At 46.8% G+C, this 16687-nt stretch overlaps 1 protein-coding gene and 1 pseudogene across 4 annotated transcripts in view; one reads left to right on the top strand and one right to left on the bottom strand.

The window, feature by feature from the left end:
• The window catches only part of PPP1R16B (protein phosphatase 1 regulatory subunit 16B), a 100981-nt gene that overhangs the window by 65824 nt on the left and 18470 nt on the right, over window positions 1–16687 (bottom strand). For 2 of the 3 annotated variants that reach the window (XM_080684089.1, XM_080684090.1), the window contains one exon: window positions 6655–7002. In XM_080684089.1, coding sequence (XP_080540215.1) covers window positions 6655–6904 — 250 coding nt within the window. In that variant the 5' untranslated portion in view covers window positions 6905–7002. Of the gene's footprint in view, window positions 1–6654; window positions 7003–15553; window positions 15587–16687 lie in introns of those variants that run through there. The other variant, XM_080684091.1, reaches the window with a different exon arrangement.
• Window positions 9539–16577, top strand: LOC308255895 (E3 ubiquitin-protein ligase TRIM4-like; annotated as a pseudogene). The gene is made up of 4 exons: window positions 9539–9682; window positions 9961–10035; window positions 13405–14318; window positions 16557–16577. The product of its transcript is annotated as an E3 ubiquitin-protein ligase TRIM4-like (transcript).

The raw sequence follows: 16687 nt of genomic DNA, 5'->3' as shown, positions 1-16687 counted from the left end.
CTCATACTTTTGGTACCATATCCAAAAAAAAAGTGAACCAATATTCTCCAACAGACCAAAACATACAACATAAACTGATGAACAAAAACAGTTCCAGAGACAGAGAAACATCGATCAGACCATCAAACCTCAGAGGGAAGGTAGGGGAGGGTGGGGGTAAGGGAAAAAAATCAACCAAAGGACTTGTATGCATGCATATGGGCCTAACCAATGGACACAGACAACAGGGGGGTGAGGGCATGAGTTGGGGGGATGGGAGGGTAATGGGGGAAGAAGGACACATATGTAACACCTTAATCAATAAAGAAATTTTTAAAAAAAGTAAGCATGGGTAAAAGAGCCATTCAAATGCAAGACAAACCAATGAATTTTAATCTATATATATAAAAGCCTAAGCAACCCTTACGACCAGTCGCTATGACATGCACTGACCACCAGGGGGCAGACATTCAATACAGGAGCTGCCCCCTGGTGGTCAGTGCGCTCCCACAGCCAACCTCCTGCAGACAGCCAACATCCTGTGGTCCCTCCCCACAGCTGGCAGGCCCCAATCAGCCCAATCGCCGGCTAAGCAGAGGGACCCCACCCTTGCAGAATTCATGCACTGGGCCTCTAGTGTAACAATATAGTAAGAAAAGTTAAAAATTGAGATGGTGTAAAATTCCACATCGCCATTAAACTTGAAGAAACTACCACCTGTTGAGTTGATTTTGGTGTCAAAGAATATCCACAATTATCTGGAAAGGCAATTAAAATACTTCCTCTCTTTTCCAACTACGCATCTGCATGAGATAAGATTTTCTGCATTTACTTTATTTAACCAAACTACCATATCACAACATACTGAAAGCAGAAGCAGATAAACGAATCCAGCTGTCTTCTTTTAAACCAGACCTTAAAAAGATTTGCAAAAATATAAAACAAGACTACTCTCCTTGCTATTTAAAAAGAAAATCATTATTTAGGTTAACGTGTGGTGGCTTTAGAACAGGTTCACACATTCTCCTCCCTTCAAGAAGTGGAGACTAACTCCCTTCCCCTGAACCTGTGCTGCACTTTCTAATGAATAACCTAAGGGAGAGATGATGGTATGTGACTTCCAAGGCTAGGTCATAAACGGAACTGTGGCTTCCTCCTTGTTCATGAGTGGAGATGGCTCATGCTGAAGGAAGCCAGCTGCCATGTTGAGAGGATGCTCAAGCATCCCTATAGAGAGGCTCGCCTGGCAGGCAACTGAGGCCTCCTGCCAAGAGCCATGTGAGTGAGCCATCTTGGAAGCAGTTCCTTCAGTCCCAGCTCAACCTTGAGGTGATCACAACCTATTAGAGATACTGAGATAGAACCATCCGGCTAAGCCGCTCCTACAGAAATTGTGTGAGATATAAATGTTTATTGTTTTAAGTCACTTAATATTAAGCTCATTGGCTATGCAGCAACAGATAAATAGTACAAAAGATAATGGATTTTATGTTATGTTTTCATATTTATTTTATTTCCTCAGTTTCAATTTCTAATAAGGTAAATATCAATAAATAGAAACCAATTAAACAAAGGTTCTTATGGATTCTGTTTTCAAGAATATAAAGGGGGCCCCAAGGTGATGTGGCTCAGTTGGTTGAGTATCTGTCCCACATACCAGGAGGTCGCAGGTTCGATTCCCCATCAGGGCACATGCCCTGGTTATGGGCTCAATCCCCAGTAGAGGGTATGCAGGAGGCGGCTGATTGATGTTTCTCTCTCATGGAAGTTTCTCTCTCTCTCTAAATCATTAAAAACATGCTTAAAAAAAAGGTAAAAAAGGACCCTGAGACCAAAAAAATTGAGGACTATTGCCCTGAATTCTGCAAATTTCCTCTTTATTAAACTTTCCTCAAATTACCCCAGGGGAAAGCACCATTTGTTTCCTACCAGGACCCTGACTGATATAACAACACCAAAATGTTATCAGTCATAGTTGCTGTTCCATATGAAGTATGCGTTATTTTATTTTCTTCTTAATGTGTTTTCTCTTCACTTTTAAGATTTTCTCAACAGTAATTCATTATTTTTGTAATTAGGAGAAATGAAACCTCCCTTCCAAAGCCATCCAAAGTGAAAGTCAGAGCTGTGCTTCCTTTAGACCAGCCAATGGTCTCAGGGTGCCCTGCACAGCCCAGGTGTCCACCAGTGCACCCAGGGATGGGGGAGAGGTTTGCAGGGGCAAGGTGGGGTAGGAGTGGGGGTGGATGAGGTTCTCAACCAGAATAGCTCTTTCCCCTGCTTTACATATTGGGTTTCTGCATAATATTTTATGTAAAGGAAAGTTTCCACTGCGTAAAAAAAAAGTTTGAAAACCTTTACCATGAGAATAACAGTTGAAGGGCTAAATTTAGGCTATAGAAGAATCGCTCAAACGTTTGAGTTTGAATAGGATTTCCATAAAGAAAATCCTACAAATTCTGAGAGAACAGAAGCCCTGACACGTTAACAAATGTTCCATCTTTTCAAGGCAGGCTGGGCTCGTGCAGCTGCGGAAAGAAGTTTCAGCGAGGGATGAGGAGCCTACCCAGGAACCCCCAGTGCAAAGGGCCCGAGGTCAACAGAAACACCAGGGTTCATAAGGTCCAAAGAGACACAGATCAGAACCACAAGTGAGTGGTTCTCTTGTTTTCTAGGGAAAACCAAAGGCGGGAGGTGCCGGGACCACCTGGTTGTTAGAAGCACGGGCCACTGATCTGCCTTCAGAGACAATGGATCTGCCTTCAAGTCCTGGGTCTCACATGTGTGAAACCTGTGAGGTCTCAGCAAGTGCCATCGCCTCTCAGATGAGGAGCTGTAAGAGAGGGTTTGGGAATGTAAAAGGATGCAGCCTGCTCTGGCTGGTTTGGCTCAGTGGATGGAGCATCGGCCTGTGGACTGAAGGGTCCCGGGTTCAACTCTGGTGAAGGGCACATGCCCAGGTTGTGGGCTTGCAGGAGGCAGCCAATCATTGATTCTCTCTCATCATTGATGTTTCTATCTCTCTCTCCCTCTCCGTTCCTCTCTAAAATCAATAAAAAGATATTTTTTTTAAAAAAAGGATGCAGCCATTCTGGAAAACAGTCTGGCAAGTGTTTTAAAAAGTTAAATATAAATTTACCATATGAACCAGCAAAGCCATTCCTAGGTAACTCCCCAAGAGACATGAAAACATGTCCACAAGACTTGCACATAAATATACTTAGCAGCATCATTCATCAAATGGAAATAATCTCAATGTTCGTCAACTGGTGAGTGGATGAGCAAAATGTGGTCTCTCCATACCCCGGGATACTATCTATAATAATAAAAGTGTAATATGCTAATTAGACCAGATGTCCTTCCAGACGACCTTCCAGACAAAGCTGAGGCCGAGGGAAGCCAGTGCCAGCAGTCGGGGGGGGGGGGGGGGGGGGGAAGGAAGCTCTACTCTTGCATGAATTTCGTGCATCCGGCCTCTAGTAGGACAATAAAAAGGAATGACATCCTGATATATACCACACCCTGGGTGTACCTTGAAAACATTATTCTAAATGAAGAAGTCATCATGAAAGATCACATATCACATGAGTCCATGTAATGAAATGTCCAGAAAAGCAAGAAAATGGAAGCAGAGAATAGATCAGTGGTTGCCTAGGGCTGGGGGTGGGGGTGGGAACCAGGAGTGACTACTGAAGGGCACAAGTTTCCTTCTGGGGTGATGAAATGTTCTAAGACTGGGTTGTGGTGATGGATGTACAACTCTTTAAATTTACTGAAAATTGTTGAATGATACACTTTGAATGGGCACATTTTATGATATGTAAATTAGACCCCAATAAAGCTGTTTTTTTTTTTTAAATGGGCAATAGGAACAGGAGGGTGGGGCTCAGGCAGGTCTGAGGCCAAGAAGGGTCCCTGGTGCCCGGATATTAGCCTGAGGGCAAGCAGAGTTGAGAAGGAAACCTGGTAACTTTCCCCAGTGCTGCCTTTCTCTGGAACGCCTCATACTGCCCTGGCAGGTGGAGGAGGTTGACTCAGCCACAGCTGTGAGCTCAGGGGAGCGGGGGAGCTGCCATCCATCCCGCTGTGAGCTTACGCCCCAGCATCCTCCCCAACACCAGCCCCCACCCCTCCTGCACACAGAAGCCATCCTGGCCAGCTGGGAGCAGCGGGCTCTGCCGTGCTGGCAGGAAACAGCATAGCTGGGAGAGATTGCCTGCTGATGGATGGCAGCTCCACATCCCTCCTCCAAGACCCAGCCACCTGTGGCCCCCCAGGGCACCTCGCACCACCCCCACAGCCTGCCCCAGTGCACAGTGCTCTGGCCCCCCACACTTACCTGGCTGTCCCCAGAGCAACAGACCAGCCTGTGGGGCCTGGCACTTTTCTTTCAAATTTAATGCATGTACCTTTGGATCCAGCTCCTCGATTTTTCCACACCTATCCTAGACAAACATTTGCATGTGTGCACAAAACGTTCACTTCAGCAAAAGCAAAACCACTGAAAAGCTTACATCAATAAGGAACCAGTTTAAAAATCCTGGTGAATCCATACTATGGAATAACAGCAGTTAAAAAGAATAACACAGATTATTCCGCTGTAGTTTTACTGGCATGAAAACACCTCCAAGATATATTGTTGGGTGAAGAAAAGGAAATTGTGGAATAATGTGTCCAGGATATCATCACTTACACAAAAATAAAAACAAAAAAATTCCAACTAGCTCCTACTTCTCCAAGCCCACAGATACCCAGGTAAACGGGGGAAATGCCTGGTAGGAAACACACCAAACAAACAGCGGTATTCATTTCAGAAGGAAGGGAGAGAGACGTTCTACTCTGCAACTTCTGCGTTCAATTTTGTACAAGAAGAATGTTTGTGCATGTTTGGGTCCTTTAAAAACATTAGTCTTGTAAAAAACAAACTAACAAACGGAGAAAGTGTTTTGAGATGGTCACCGTGTTGGTGCAGGGTTCAGGGTCACTTTTCAGAGAGCTGTCAATCAAAGATCTTGTCTAATTCTTGCCGCTCCCCCTTGAGGGCCAGGCTCAAACCCCCATTTTGCAGATTAAGAAACTGGACCCAGAGAGGTGAAGCCAGCTGCTCAAGGTTACACCAGGGCTGAGGGGCTGTGGTGCTCTTTCTAACCAGAACACCAGGGGTGGGGGCTGGGCAGCGGGCTGGGGGCGGTGCCGACCTTCTGAAGCAGCACAGCCAGCTCACAGAGCCTCTGCAAAGGGCGGGGGAATGGGACTTTGTCAGGGAAGAAGGGAGCAAAAGATGAAAGAGGAGCTGATGAACTATCGCCCACAACAAAAATTAGACATCATGATGTGCCTCCCACTGAGTGGGATGGGCCTGCCACGTCACCCAGCAAATGGCACGTGGGAAGGAGCCTGGAGGGGTCGTGTCCCCTGAGCCTGGGATTTCATGCTTCTGAGGGGGCTGCACAGCCCAGGCTCTGAGCTCAGTGCTTCCAGGAATGACTCTCTGCTTATTCCCCAGAGCGCTCTGTAACAGGGCACAAACGGAATTGTGCTTCGCACAGGCATAAAACCCAACACCTTCTAGCGTAGTAAATGCCACCACGTCTCAGTTCTTTCATTGATTGCTTGAGCACCAAGCATCTGGGTGTGCAGAGGCAGGAGCCCAGAGGGACCCAGGAAACATGGCTGGGCCCTTTCTGGGACAGCCAGAAAGGACGGGTATCCAAAGAGGGTCCAGAGGCTGGTGAGGGTGAACACAGGACACAAGCACAAATCTCAGCTGCACAATGAGCAGGCGTGACCCCTCAGAGCATGCTCAGGGAAGAGCACACTGGCTAAATCATGGATCCTCCGTTCATCCTTATAACAGGAAGCAAGCCTACAAGGCCGTGAGGCCAATGGCAACAGCTTAAATCCTGGGGGTTCTGATCCTGGTCTGCCACCTTGGTCAAGGTTCTGAACCTCTCTGGGTCTCAGTTTCCCTATCTGTAAAATGGGTGTTTTATACCTGCCTCGTGATATCTAGGTCAAGGGGCACATAATAATATAATTAAGTAAAAATATAACAAGTACAGAGTACCCATAAAATGTGGAAACAGATTACATGAGTGTGTATATGTGTTTATATTTATTTACTCATTCACTTTGTAAAGTGAAAATGGCCTAGACAACATTGTCTATATTCTTGTTTCCAGACTTTATGAACATAACTAGATTATTTTTATACACATATAAATATATTATAATTTATATATTTATAATTGTAACATAATGCTTATATTATATACTACTTTATATTATGTAACCACTATACTATTTTATTATATTATATTTTTATTATATTATTACTCTATTTTATCTTGTTATATAATATGTAAGTATATATGTATATAATGAAATGTTCCAGAAATTCACAGGCATTTAATGTTCACAGCAAGTCATTGAGGTAAATGCAATTATTATCCCCATTTTACAGAGATGGAAATTGAGGTACAGGAAGCGAACTGACTAGGGTCTACCTGCTAGGGTCACAGAGGGAATGCTTGGCAAAGTCAGACCCAACCCACCCCCCCAGGCCCAGCTCACACCTCTATTGCACAGAATCTGGGAGGGGGGGGGGGGGGCAAACCCTGAGCAGAGGCACGAAGGCCCAGGCACCTCCAGCGAACATGGGTCAGAGTGGCCTACCTTCCTCGGCGTCGTTCCTCAGGGAGGCCTCCAGCAGGGCCACGCTGGCCTCGAAGGTCACCTTCTTCCTCCGGCCACCGGTGCTGCGCTTCCGCTCATGCTTGCGCTTGCGGTGCTGCAGGTCCTGCTCGTACTGCGCCCACTTCTTCAGCTGCTGCGCCCGGCGCTTCTGGGCGGCCCGCAGCCGCTCCAGCGTGGGCACCTTCTCCAGCAGCTGCAGCTCCGTCAGCAGGTCCACGTGGCTGGCCATGGCCTCCGCGCCTCCCACGCCGGCTCGGGGCTAGCACGGTGCGCCCGCGGCCCGGGGAGCGCGGGGGCTCCAGCGGGGCTGGGGCCTCATGGTGGGGCCTGTGGCGGGGAGACAGACAGGTGGACATGCTTGTCAGGCTCAGAACTCGGATCTGATTACGTCACCCCGTCCATGTTCAAAACACTTTTTCCCCCTATTTTAATGGGGTTATTTTTCTCCTTGTTTTTTTATTCGGATAGAATTGCCCTGTAAACGGTATAAATTTAAAGTGTTGATTTGATACACTTATATACTGCTATGTGATTTCCATTGTAGTGTTATATTAGGGAATACCTCCATCACCTCATACCATCTATTGTGGTTATATTGTTATAAGACACACGGTTGTTAACATTGTTATAACATAGGATTTCTTGTTAATGAAATTGATTCCTAGACAATGTGCGGTCAACAATATTCCAGAGTCAGAAGCCCACTGGTTTCTGTCTTCAGACCCATGGGCTCTCAGACAACGAGGGAAAGGGTCTTGGAACAACTAGAACCTCTCTAAGCCTGTTTTCCCACCTATAAAATGTACCAGCCTCCCAGAATTTATAGGATGCTCAAGGAATAAAAGGAGTTGACCAGCCCTAACCAGTTTGGCTCAGTGGGTACAGCATCAGCCTGCGGACTGAAGGGCCCCAGGTTTGATTCTGGTCAAGGGCATGTACCTTGGTTGCGGGCACATCCCCAAGTAGGGGGTGTGCAGGAGGCAGCTGATCCATGTTTCTCTCTCATCGATGTTTCTAACTCTCTATTCCTCTCCCTTCCTCTCTGTAAAAAAATCAATGAAATACATTTTTTTTAAAAAGAGTTGACCAAAATGTTATACACCTAGCATAGCAGCAAAGAGAAAGCAGCTTGGAGGAAGAAAGCAGCGACATGTAAATGCAGTGCGTCCGAGAACCCACAGGCAATGCTAGTGGAGAACTGGGGGTCAGTAGGTGACAGGGAAAGACTGGCACAGGTCTACGATTGCACAATGTGGAAATGTGCATTGTCACAAAGGGGATCAGGATGGACCTGTGCTTTAGGAAGTAATTGTTATCTCCTGGTTTCCCTGCTTCATTCCCATGGCAGGGGGTGGGGTCCTGCCTGTCTTCAAGAGTCTGAAGACCAGGGTTCAGCCTTAGCCTGGACCCTCACGTGCTCAGGTTGGGTCAGAATGTTCAGGTCTCCCCCAGCTCTGAGACTGGAGGTTCGACAGGCAGAATGGGGAAGGGGCTGGCTTGGCAATACTCCCAGGGCAAAGGTCCCATGGGTCTGAGTAAACATAAGCCAATGGCAAGGCCCAGCAGGAAACAGCTAACTGGCCTTTTGTTTTCTTTTTCTTTTTTTCTTTTTTTTTTTTTGAACACCTTACAATGCTTTTTAAATTAATTAATTAATTAAACTTTTATTTTGAGATCATTGTAAATACACATGCAATTGTAACAAGTAACACAGAAAGATGCCTTGTACCCTTTATCCAATTTATCCCAGTGATAACATCTTGCAAAACTACAGTATAATATAACAACCAGGAACTTGACATTGATGTAATTTATCAATCTTTTTCTTTTAATCCTCACCCAAGGATATTTTTCCCATTGATATTTAGAGAGAGTGAAAAGGAGGGTGTTTGTAGGAGGGAGGAAGGGGGGGAGAAGGGGAGAAAGAGAGAGAGAGAGATTGATTGCCTCCTGTATGCTGCCCAACTGAGCAGGGATCGAACCTGCCACCCTTTGGCTTGCAGGGTAATTACCATGTCTAGTTTTATAAGAAACTGTCAAACTGTTTTCAAGAGTGGTTGTACCATTTTTCATTCCCACCAGCAACATGAGTGATCCAGTTTTTCTGCCAGCATTTGGTACTGTCACTGGCTTTTATTTTAGCCATTTAGATCAGCGGTTGTTGATCCCACAGACCACCTGTTGGCAACCACTAATTTAGATAAACATTTTAGTTGCCTTTTTAAAATGAGCTCAGAAGAGTTGAATTCACAACCACACCATGTCATTATGATGGTCAGACCTCACTGGGAGCTAGTGGACCACATGTCTACTTTCCCCGTTTCTCGGGTAATTAAACATTCAGGGAACACCTGCTCTGTGACAAGTTCTGATTCAGAGATGGATTAGGGACCAGCTCTGCCTTGTAGTAAATCCCAGTCAGTCTGTCTGTCTGTCAATCTATCTATAAATGCATTTAATCCTCCTGACAAGCTAATGAGGTAGGTACTATTATCATTCCATTTCATAGGTAAGGAAAGTGAGGCACAAAGAGATTAAGTAATTTACCCAACAAGCCAACCTGCCTGGGGTTATCAGGAAACGTTCTCCAGAGTAAAGGGCAACTGATAATCTCAAAGGATGAATATGAAGGAGTTCACCAGGTCAGAGGTAGAGACCTGGGCTGAGAGGGAGCTTGGCAATGTTCAAAGGCATGGAGAGGGGTTGACCATCATGGAGGGAGTTCAGGAAACAACACACACAAACATGGCTTGAAGAGGATGGCGCTGCCCAGCCCAAAGGGAACAGAAGTCTCGGGGGGCAGTGGTGAGCAACTTGTGGCTATAGACCAGACCTAACCTGAAAGCCCCCTGTGGCCCACAACATGGCCTACACCATGTTTTACAATATCGTAATTCATTGCTTGCATCGGAAACTTGGAGACATCATCGTCAAAATCAAATTTTCAGCTTTTCTTAGAACATCTCAGGACCTGGCCATGCTGGGCTCACATGGCAACAGTCAGCAGGTGTGGAGTGGGACTGTCCCCTTCATACAGGCACATACCCTCTAATTTACCATAGTCCCCTCTACTCCCCATTACTCTCACCTGTCCTCCTTCACTAAATGGCAACACTTGCTAACTCCTATGGTCATTTGCATTTGCAAGCCCTGTCTTGGGCAAAATGAGACAAAATCTCCAAATATCCACAGGTCCTATCTGCACAAGAAAGAGAAGATAGTCTGTGAGCCTCCCCAGTGCAGAACAGGACCAAGGTTTAGGGGAGTCACTGTGTGCACCCACAGAACAGGCACCAGCCTCCGGAGCTGTCCAACAAGCAGTTCCACAAGGTGCTTATGGTCCAGTGGCTGTCTCAGGAGGTAGCCAATTCTTCATCACGCACTGGACAGTAAATTTCCACTATGCCATCAACCTGAGTACTCTGTAAGATTTCTTTCAGCCCTAAGATTCTGTACCCAGACAGCTACTCATTTCTTCATTATTAATTATTTACTGATCACTTGCCAAGTGGGAGATACCAAAAGCATGCTAAGGCTGAAGATAAGAATAACCAGACCCATCACTTACACTGTTAAAGCACTTAATTCCTTTGCAAGAACTTGCCCAGCCATCATCTCAGCCAAGTGTTTCCCTAAGTGTGGAAAGAGAATCCATTCTGAAGGAATTTTCATAAGTACAGGGCAAGGTTTAGTATAGCATGGGCTCAGAGAAAACAAGTATACCCTTTTCACTTCTTTTTTAATCTATCAGGTTGTCTCCAGGAGAAAGTATCAGTTCAGTACTAACAGACCTTTAACATCATTTTAACCATGCCAGTCTCCCTTGTAAACAAAGAGAAAGCAGGCCCCGAGCAAGTGATTGTATCCAAGATAGAATGTAATGACATTGTTGTGTTTTCTGTGGATTTGTTTCTTTATAGTCGTGACATAAAATTTCCCTTTTTAATAAATCTACTTCAGTGGAAAGCTAGCAAGGTGATAGCAACGAAAAATTAAATGATGATGGCATTTAGTGTTGGCAAAGATTGTACATGATAGACATTTGGAAAAGCCACCTGGCCACCCATCCTCAATGATGATAATCTTATAGAGAAGCATTTGTACCAGTTCGTTATTTCAACTGACAAATAGTTACTAGGCACGTATCACATGCCAGGACGGTGCTAAGGGCTAGGGATACAGCAGGGTCAAAGATGGGCACAGTCCCTGCCCATTGGATGGATGACACAACAGAGGCACAAGGGAGTGGGTGGCATGCTCCAAGGATAGAGGTTGAGCTAGTACCTCGAACCCTGACTCCCAGTGCAGTTTTCCCTCCCTGGGTCCAAGCCCCAGGCAGACCAAAGACACTGCAGTGAGCTCCCTGGCTCGGGCAGTTTGCTCAGGGTTAAGGAATTAAGGGCAGTTGCCCAGCCCCCTGGAGAAAGGTGAGGACGATGCCTCCCAAGGGCCAGTAAAAGGGGCCAGAGCACATTTTCTCTGACTTTGCTCCCCCTGCCAGCCCCTCCCGCCTCGCCCCTCTGGGTTCCCTGGAGCTGGGGCTCCAGGACAGCTCCCTCTTGGCTACTGGTTTTCAGGTGACCTAGTTTTCCCCAATAGACCCACACACCTCCTCCCACCCCTGGCCGAGAAAACCCTGCTTGGTCTAATTAAAGATTTGCCACCCTACAGCTAACCCAGCAGCTGGGCGACTCCCAAGACAAGGTGCTGGCCTGGATGCTGGGGTAGCCCACAGAGGTGCTGGCTCCAAAGGGCTTGGGGCTGGCCCCCTCCTGAAACCTGGGCACACCTGTCTTGTACTTCCAGAGACAGGCCTGGATGGTGATGGGGACACAGCCCAAACTGCCAGAACTTGGGAGAGCAACAGCATCATCCACCCTTAAAGGGGATCCCCAAAGACCTCATTTGGAGGATAACCAGCTCCTTGGAGACATGGAGCAGTGAGTTGTGGAAACATCCAGATGGAGATGGATCATCCATCCTGTGGAGAATTGGGCATGTGGAACCACAAGTCAATGGAGTGGCCAGGCTGGCCAGGCAGGTGTGGGAGGGGTCTGCAGAGGCCGGTTTTGTGTGTGTGTGTATGGTGGTGGGGGCAGGGAAGTGTGTGATATGAGAAATCAGAAGCAAGGCAGTTGTGTGTGTGTGTGTGTGTGTGTGTGTGTGTGTGTGTGTGTGTGTGAAGTCGGACAGACGAGCCAAAATAGCCTGACTGTGGGCAGCAGGAAGTCTGAGGCCAAGGCATTTGACCCTCAGTGAGCAAGAACAGGCTGTTAGGCGAGCCTTGATTCAACATCTGTTGCTGTCTGGCATAGCCTGAACTGACTCCTCTTGCTGCATCCACTAACCCTCACTGCCTTCGAGGGGAGAAACTGAGTCAGTGTACATCGGGGAAGTAGGGGCTACACCCCACAAAGCTGAGCCTTGAGGGGAAATGGAGAGGAAGGTGCTGGGGCTTTGGAGCTGGGGCAGGGGGCGGGGAGGGGAGGGGTATGGGATGGGCAGGATGCACTACAGAATTCCTCCTCCCCACAAATGAAGACTATTGTTTGGGGAATGAATATGCCTCTGGGGAAACAAGAAGAGGAAGTCAGTTTGGTGATGGTCCTTGACGTTTCCTCATTATCACTCCCTGCTAGGTCCTGGTTGGCTGGAGCCTGTCAGCAACCGTCTAAGTCCAGGCATGACCTAAATTGACCAATCAGAAGCTCTTTCTTCCCACTGCCTGCAAACCTGAAGCATGGACACCCCCCTCCACACACCCCACCCCCACCCCTGTAGCTGCTGGAAGTGATCTTGCCGCCAGCCATGCAGGAAACTGGCCCTTGGATAAAGGCAACACTTGGGAGTTGGAAGAGGGTCCTTTAGCTTCGGGGCCTCTGGACTTCAACTTTCCAAGCCAATAAAACCCCCTTCATCACTTAAACCAGTTGGATTGAATTCTGTTACTTGTAGCCAAGAGCCCCCTAACAAAGCAATGCGGTTTTTAGGGATGCAGGAATGGGGACCCCAGAAGGAACTGTGGGCTGAAGGAAGACAGTGTCCTCGCTGGGACATACTACCAGATACCCTCACTTTCCCCTACAGTGGCCACTTAGGGCCATTTAGACCCAACCCAGAGCCAGCCTTGAGGAAGGGTGGGGAGGCCAAAACCAGGCTCCTGAACCCTGAGATGGGACAGGAGGGCCCAGGCTTTGGGACTCCCCACTCCCAGGGGAGCAGCTTATTGACACATCTTTGGACCCGAGCCTAGTGCCTTGAGAAAAACAACGTGAAGGAAGGTGAATTCAAATGGAGGAGGCATTAAAATATGAGTCAGACAGTGTCTCAGAGTTCACACTGCTAAAAGAAAACGTTATGATTTTTATTTTTTTATTTTTTTTGAACAGTCCACATCCCATCACGTCCGGTGTCCAGGCCTGGGCAGCCACACAGAGGGAAATCCTGCGGCTCCTGAGCTCACGTGCTGCTGCCCCGCCACAACCCTGCAGGAAAGGGCCCCAGCTAGACCAGTTCCTGCCCCTGCTGAGCCACCTACCCCAGAAGTGAGCTGTGCTTTGCCCTGTGGTGGGAGGCGTGGGCGCTCTGGGGACGAGAAGCGTCATGGAATTCGAGGACCGCCAAGGAGCTGACCTGTCCATCCATCTGGACTTGTGGATTTTGAGGCCTGTTGCCCTCGGTGTCCAGTGAGTGCAGTCACAATGTCTGCCGTGGCTGCTTGTGCCACAGCTGGGCACCCTGAGTGCCAGCAGCCTTCGTCTCCCACCACACTGCGGCCCAACTGTCCCTGGCCTGGCTGATGGAGAAGATGTAGTGCCCCACCAGGGCCTGTGCAGCTGCCACTAGGAGCCCCTGCTTCTCTTCTGCGAGGAAAACCAGGGGGCGGGTGCTTGGTATGTAGCGAGTCCCAGGAGCACCAGTCCCACTCCATGGCACCCATCGACGACGAGGCCTTCGAGAGCTATGGGGAAAACTTAGTGTCGTCTAACGGCCAAGATGAAGAAAGCCATGCATTTACAGGACATGGAAGTGAAGGGTGCTACTAGTGGAAGAACAAGACGGAAAATCAAACTGAGACTCAGTGCAGAAGTTGCAAAGCTATACCACTTCTTAGCTGAAGAAGAGAAGCTGTTTCTTCAGAGGTTGATCCAAGAAGAGACAAAGAAGAAACAGACTGAGAACACATTAAAGCTCCATCAAATAACCACTTCCTTGAAGAGGCTTATCTTAGAAGTTGGGGAGATGAGCCAGAGCCCCATCCTGGAGTTGCTTTAGAATCCAAAAGATCTTTTGACCAGGAGTGAGAATCGGGACAGAAACTATTCCCTTGAAGTTCTGAAGGTGAAGACTGTGTGCCATGATGATGAAGGAAATGCCGAAGCGATTCCAAGTGGCTATCAGTTTATCAGACACAGCTCATCCCAACTTGTCTTCTCCCCGGAAGGGAGGTATGTGAAAACTGGAGCGTCAGCCAGTTCTTGGCCATTATTTTCTACAGCCTGGAACTACTTTACTGGATGGAGGAATCCTCAGCAGACCACACACTCTGTGGAGAGATTTCAACACCCTATTTTGGGGGGAAAATTTTCACTTAAGGAAAACATTACTGGGAAGTTGAGAACCGAGATAGCCTGGAGATGGCTGTGGGGTCTGTCCAGAGGACATCATGGAGATTGTTGGTAGTTCATAAATGTCATCCAGGTGGGCATCTGGCTATTTGTTGGAGTCCTGCTGGCTATTGGCCCCTAACAAGCTTCTCTGTAAGTCCCACCAGGCCAGAGCCAGCTCTTCATGGGGTAGGAGTTTTCCTGATCATGGGGCTAAGGGTATCTCATTCTACAGTGCTGTGGATGGGGCACTTGTCTTTTGTCTCATGTCTCTGGCTGTTTTTATTGTTGCTGTTGAGCCCATTAGCATCTTTAGTCTTGCCACTAGTGACTGGTGGGAAATGAGGTTATTCTTTCCCTACTCAAAAACCCACCCTACTCCCCCTCGCACCCCCCATCCTGTATCCTAGTCCAAGGACATCCCTTTCTTGGCCCTGTTCTTTCACTTCATACATTGGGACCCTTGGTAGTACATCAGTATATCCACTCAGACTCCAACTTCATGTTTCATTCAACTCCCTTTATGTCCTGTGCATAGATAGATATGGCAGACCCTGTTAGTAGCTTTTCTAGTAGCCACCTGCCCCACTTCTCTGCTTCTCTTCTGGTTGTTTCTAACTGAACTGTTTGGTATATGCCTTCCATGTGCTTCAGGAGAAGCAGTCCCATGTGAGGTAGGAAGGGAAAATTTCCAAGGTGGGAACACTTTCTGGGGAATGATTTGTAACTTCTGAAAAGAGGAATTTGGAAAGGTATAGCCCCTTTCTGATGTTAGCAGCTGTATTGGAACTGAGGAGAGTACAGTAACAGCAGGAAGGAATCAGAAACACGGTCTTTGTTGGCATCATCAAACTTGTAATTTCCCTCATCCCAAACTTCTCATCATCTAAGATTATTGCTCCCTTTTTGCATAAGGCAATTTTAGTCACATTGTGGCTACTTGAAGTCTGAGTATCCTAAGGCACATAGCATGGATAACCCACAGTCTGGGCTTATCTCACTTTTTTCTGAAAGTTGACAAACTTGTAGCATCCCAATTCAATCCAGTCACGTAACTCCTCTTTCCAGTAAGTACTGATATCCCTCACTTTTGTGGATCAGAAAACTGACACAGTCTTCCCTCATACTGCTCATGCTATTATTACTCTTCATCACCTGACCAGGTCTCAGCCTTCAAGTGTTCATTATGTTATTCATTTGTCAAATCAAATCCATATACTGTGTATACAAATTTATTAATATATTGAAAACGTTGAAAAACACGTACTTACACTGGGCTAGCCTCTTCACAAAATGCTTTCATATGACTCTTGTAACAGCTCGGTGAGATGGAAATTAAAATCCTATTTTTACAAGTGAGAAAAAAAAAACTTTAGAGTGACTCACTCATTATTGCTTAGCTGGCAAATGGGAGTGTTGGGATTAAATTCATATCTGTTTGAGATGAAAGCCTACACTTTTTTCTACTCGGCATTTATTTGTAAGCATTGGTTGAATGCAGATTGTGGGTCTGCATCATCTTTGTTTCTTATTTTCTTACATGTTTTTATCCTATATATGTGTTTTTCTCACTTCACCTTTCCACTCGCGATTGGATGCACTCAAGAGGATAGTTATTTTTAAAATAATAACTGTTTCATCATAAAAGTGGTGTACTTATTGAAATTTGGAATGTACAAAGACTGTAAAGAAAATTAAAGTCATTAATTATAAAAACAAAGATTTTTTTCCTTGTTCTTAAGCTATTCTTCTTCACACAATATTGGCAGCAGCCTAGAGGAAGGCGGTGAGTGCGTTCTCCCTGAACTTCCTGTCGCATTGAGCACAAGGGGGAGAGGAAAACAAAACACAGCCCAGGCTTCCCCTCCTCCTTGGAGCTCACTTGGGACCCACTTTCTCTCCTAAAGAATGCACAGCCCCACCCTCCCATAGCACACTTATTTGAATAACAGCATCACCCCCCCCCCACATCCCAGTATAAAGATGCTTTACTCATGAGCAAAGAGACTTTTCGGGCCCTTGATGCTCCAAATATCTGAATTAGAAATTGTCTCCCTCAACCCCATTCTCAGGAAATTTTGTGGACTGACTGTCCTGTCCCTTCTGAGATGAAACTTCTCGACTTCAGGTATATTCATCGTAGATACACATCCTGCTTTAAATCTGTTGTGGGATGTGGGTTCCCAAGGGTCTGCTCTTTAACTCCATCTCTCCCCACTGAGCTTCTTCATGGTGGCCCTAGGCTTGGCCCTGACTTGTCACTGTCCTCTGAAGGCCCAATTTGGCAAGATTTGAGGGTGGGGGCTCAGGAAAGGGCAACAGCACTCAAAAACCACAAGTTCACCAAGAACGAAGAGTGATCAAGCAACTGGTGTATTGTGAGCTCTGTCAGGGCAAGAATCATG

Source organism: Plecotus auritus (assembly GCF_963455305.1).
Source record: "Plecotus auritus genome assembly, chromosome: 8".
Classification (NCBI taxonomy): Eukaryota; Metazoa; Chordata; class Mammalia; order Chiroptera; family Vespertilionidae; genus Plecotus; species Plecotus auritus.
Note: the sequence above shows the minus strand (reverse complement) of the source record. Positions and strands in the feature narration are given on the sequence as shown.